General features: G+C 50.9%; 1 protein-coding gene across 1 annotated transcript in view; it reads right to left on the reverse strand.

Moving 5' to 3' along the window:
- SPOCK2 (SPARC (osteonectin), cwcv and kazal like domains proteoglycan 2) overlaps positions 1-835 on the reverse strand; it is a 259,238-nt gene extending 258,403 nt beyond the window's left edge. The window contains exon 1 of the mRNA XM_075348930.1: positions 491-835. Coding sequence (XP_075205045.1) covers positions 491-658 — 168 coding nt within the window. The 5' untranslated portion in view covers positions 659-835. The remainder of the gene's footprint in view (positions 1-490) is intronic.
- Between the last annotated feature and the right edge of the window lie 1,860 nt (positions 836-2,695).

The raw sequence follows: 2,695 nt of genomic DNA on the forward strand, positions 1-2,695 counted from the left end.
TCAGACCATTTAATCAATATACCCAGCTCCACATCTCCAGCACTGCACATTCCCCAGATGTAATCACACCACTGCAACTGATTGCTATATACAATTTACCAATACCCTACAGTATGTTGATGTCCAAACCCCCCTAATGAACTCATTAACCCCTACACCCTTCCCTTATGTGTCTACCTTCTGATTTCTACATTTCTCTACATCAGTATCACTTACTCATTCAGTTCTGCTTTGTTTCTTATTCCTGCCTTAGTAGCAAGCACCTCGCACCCCTTGTGCACAGCACAATGATATTGCCCCTGTACCCTGGTATTGCAGGGGCATTTAACCAATGCAGTGATTCAGAGTCAGCAATGTACTCTAATCCTGGTGCTCTTCATGCCCTGTAATGGAGCCCTACGGTACATGCAGCCCTTGCATCCTCATCCTCTCCATCATTTCTGCAATTACCTCCATTTAACCTTTTCAGCACCCCTTCCCCAGGACTCACATCTCTGAAGCGGTTCCAGTGCTTGATCTTGCCACTGTACTGGTTGATGGAGGACAGCCATTGCTCATCTTCCATGAAATTGCCGGTGTTCTCCAGCTCCTTGCCGTCTCCCTGGGTGCAGACTAGGGGCAGGAGCAGGGGCAGCAGGAGCAGGCAGGGGTTCCTCATCCTGGCAGGCTGCAGCAGAGCCCTGGTCCTGGCTGGTGAGGAGGAGATGTGCTTGGAGACTTCAGCTGCCTTGGAGAGAGCCCCAGAGCAGACAGCAGAGCTCAGTCTGGAGAGAGACTGTACAGGATGGAGGGATGGATGGAGGGATGGATGGAGGGGGAGCACAGAGCCTGCGCCACAGCATCACAGGAAGGAGGGGGGATGGGAGTGGGTGCTGTGGGTCCACACCTGCTCTAACGTGACAGGAGGGGAGAGGAAGCTGCTGTATGATATGTTTTATGAGCACCAGCTTCACATCATCACCCCATTGTATCAACAGCACAACAATGTGTCTCCTCTGCATCATATCCCCATGGCAGGTGATTCCAGATCCAGAATATCCTGTACATAAACCTGATCACACAGATCACTGGCCAATGGGATCTAAAATGTGCCGGATCAATGGGCAACATCAAGCGCTCTCATATATCGGAAACACATCACATGGCTATTTCTATGTTGCTAATTGTTATCACCACTATTAGATGATAACTATCATTCAAGTGTTTCGGGAAAGACAAACAATATTGATTTCTGCCTTACATATTTTTACAGGAAGACATATTTTCAATCATAGTGAAATATCTGTGCCTTACAGATCAATGCAATGGGATTTACAAGCAGTCATATGCAGGCTGGGATCACAGAGCAAACCCTGAGTATTTCTCACATTTTGCCACATGACATTTATTTATATATATATATATATTTTTTTTTATTAATTTATAGATTTATTTATTTATTTGCTCCAGTTCGGTTAAAAAAAATTAAAGGGGGTTTCTCAAGAACAAAGTTGATTTTAATGAATAGATATTGGAATAAATAATAGTTTCTACAATTGGATGTGTTTTTAAAGAAATGTCCGTGTGCTGATATAATCTTATATACTGTATTTTTCAGATTATGAGATGCACTTTTCCTCCCTAAAATTTGGGAGGAAAATGAGGAGTGCGTCTTATAAGCCAAATATAGCTAACCGGGCGGTGGTGGAGAATGGTTACAGGAGGCAGGGGAAATGCTGCATGCAGTGCAAGTGCTCGCTGCGGGAGGTGCTAGTGCTCACTGCGGGCAGTGCTAATGCTCTCTGTGGGCGGTGCTAGTGTCGCGGGCGGGGAGGACGCCACTGCACTGCGCTCGCTAACACTCGGGTCCGGCGCTGCTGCGATGGCTGCTCGGTGGCTCGAGCAGTGGACCGGATCCGGGGACTCGAGCGGCGCTCCTCACCCGTGAGTGAAAGGGGTGGTTGGTTTGGGGGATTTAGTCCGTGACGCCACCCACGGGTCGTGGTAAAGATAGGCACCACCGCTGCTGGTGACGGGGATCCCGGGAGCGATGGTAGGGAGCAGCTGAGATGTTGTTTTCCCCCTCCATGGGTAGGGGGTCGGTGGTCCCAGGGCCCGGTGATGTTGTGACGGGGAGGCAGGGTCGGTGAGGTGCAGGGTTGCAGGGACAGCGCGGCGCGGTGCCGGATGGCACGGGTGTCCTCACTCAGCAAGAAAGGTACAAAGTCCTAGGTAAACCAAACGGCTGGATGGACAGGTCCCGCAGCCAGCTGCAGTGCTTCTCCCCGGACAGGTGATGGCGGCTGTCTTTCCCTGCACCTTGATGTTCTTCTTTCTGACTACTATGGATTCCCAATGGTAGTCCGCTCCCCGATGTATGGGTACTGGAGGAGCCAGTTTGTCCGCAGGCGCTGGCCCATGGTTCTCTAGCCTTAGGCGTTAGCTGTATACCCTCACGGTGTGGGCTGTTGCCTTCAATCGTGACTTTTGCTGTTGTGAAACCCCTGGGGTTCCAGTCACATTCGGATCTGACTATTGTCGGCGGCTCCAAGCCTGGTCGGGGTCCGATGGCCCTGCCTGTGTGTGCTGGCTTCACTTCGCTCCCTTCGCCCGTCCCTGGTCCTACGGTTCCGCGTTGCTCCACCACTCCTGCAGACGGCCACCACCGTCTGCCAACCTTGCTGTCAGTGCCTGGGCCACAAACCCAGACACCCAA

This window comes from Anomaloglossus baeobatrachus, chromosome 5 (assembly GCF_048569485.1).
Source record: "Anomaloglossus baeobatrachus isolate aAnoBae1 chromosome 5, aAnoBae1.hap1, whole genome shotgun sequence".
In the NCBI taxonomy this organism is placed as follows: Eukaryota; Metazoa; Chordata; class Amphibia; order Anura; family Aromobatidae; genus Anomaloglossus; species Anomaloglossus baeobatrachus.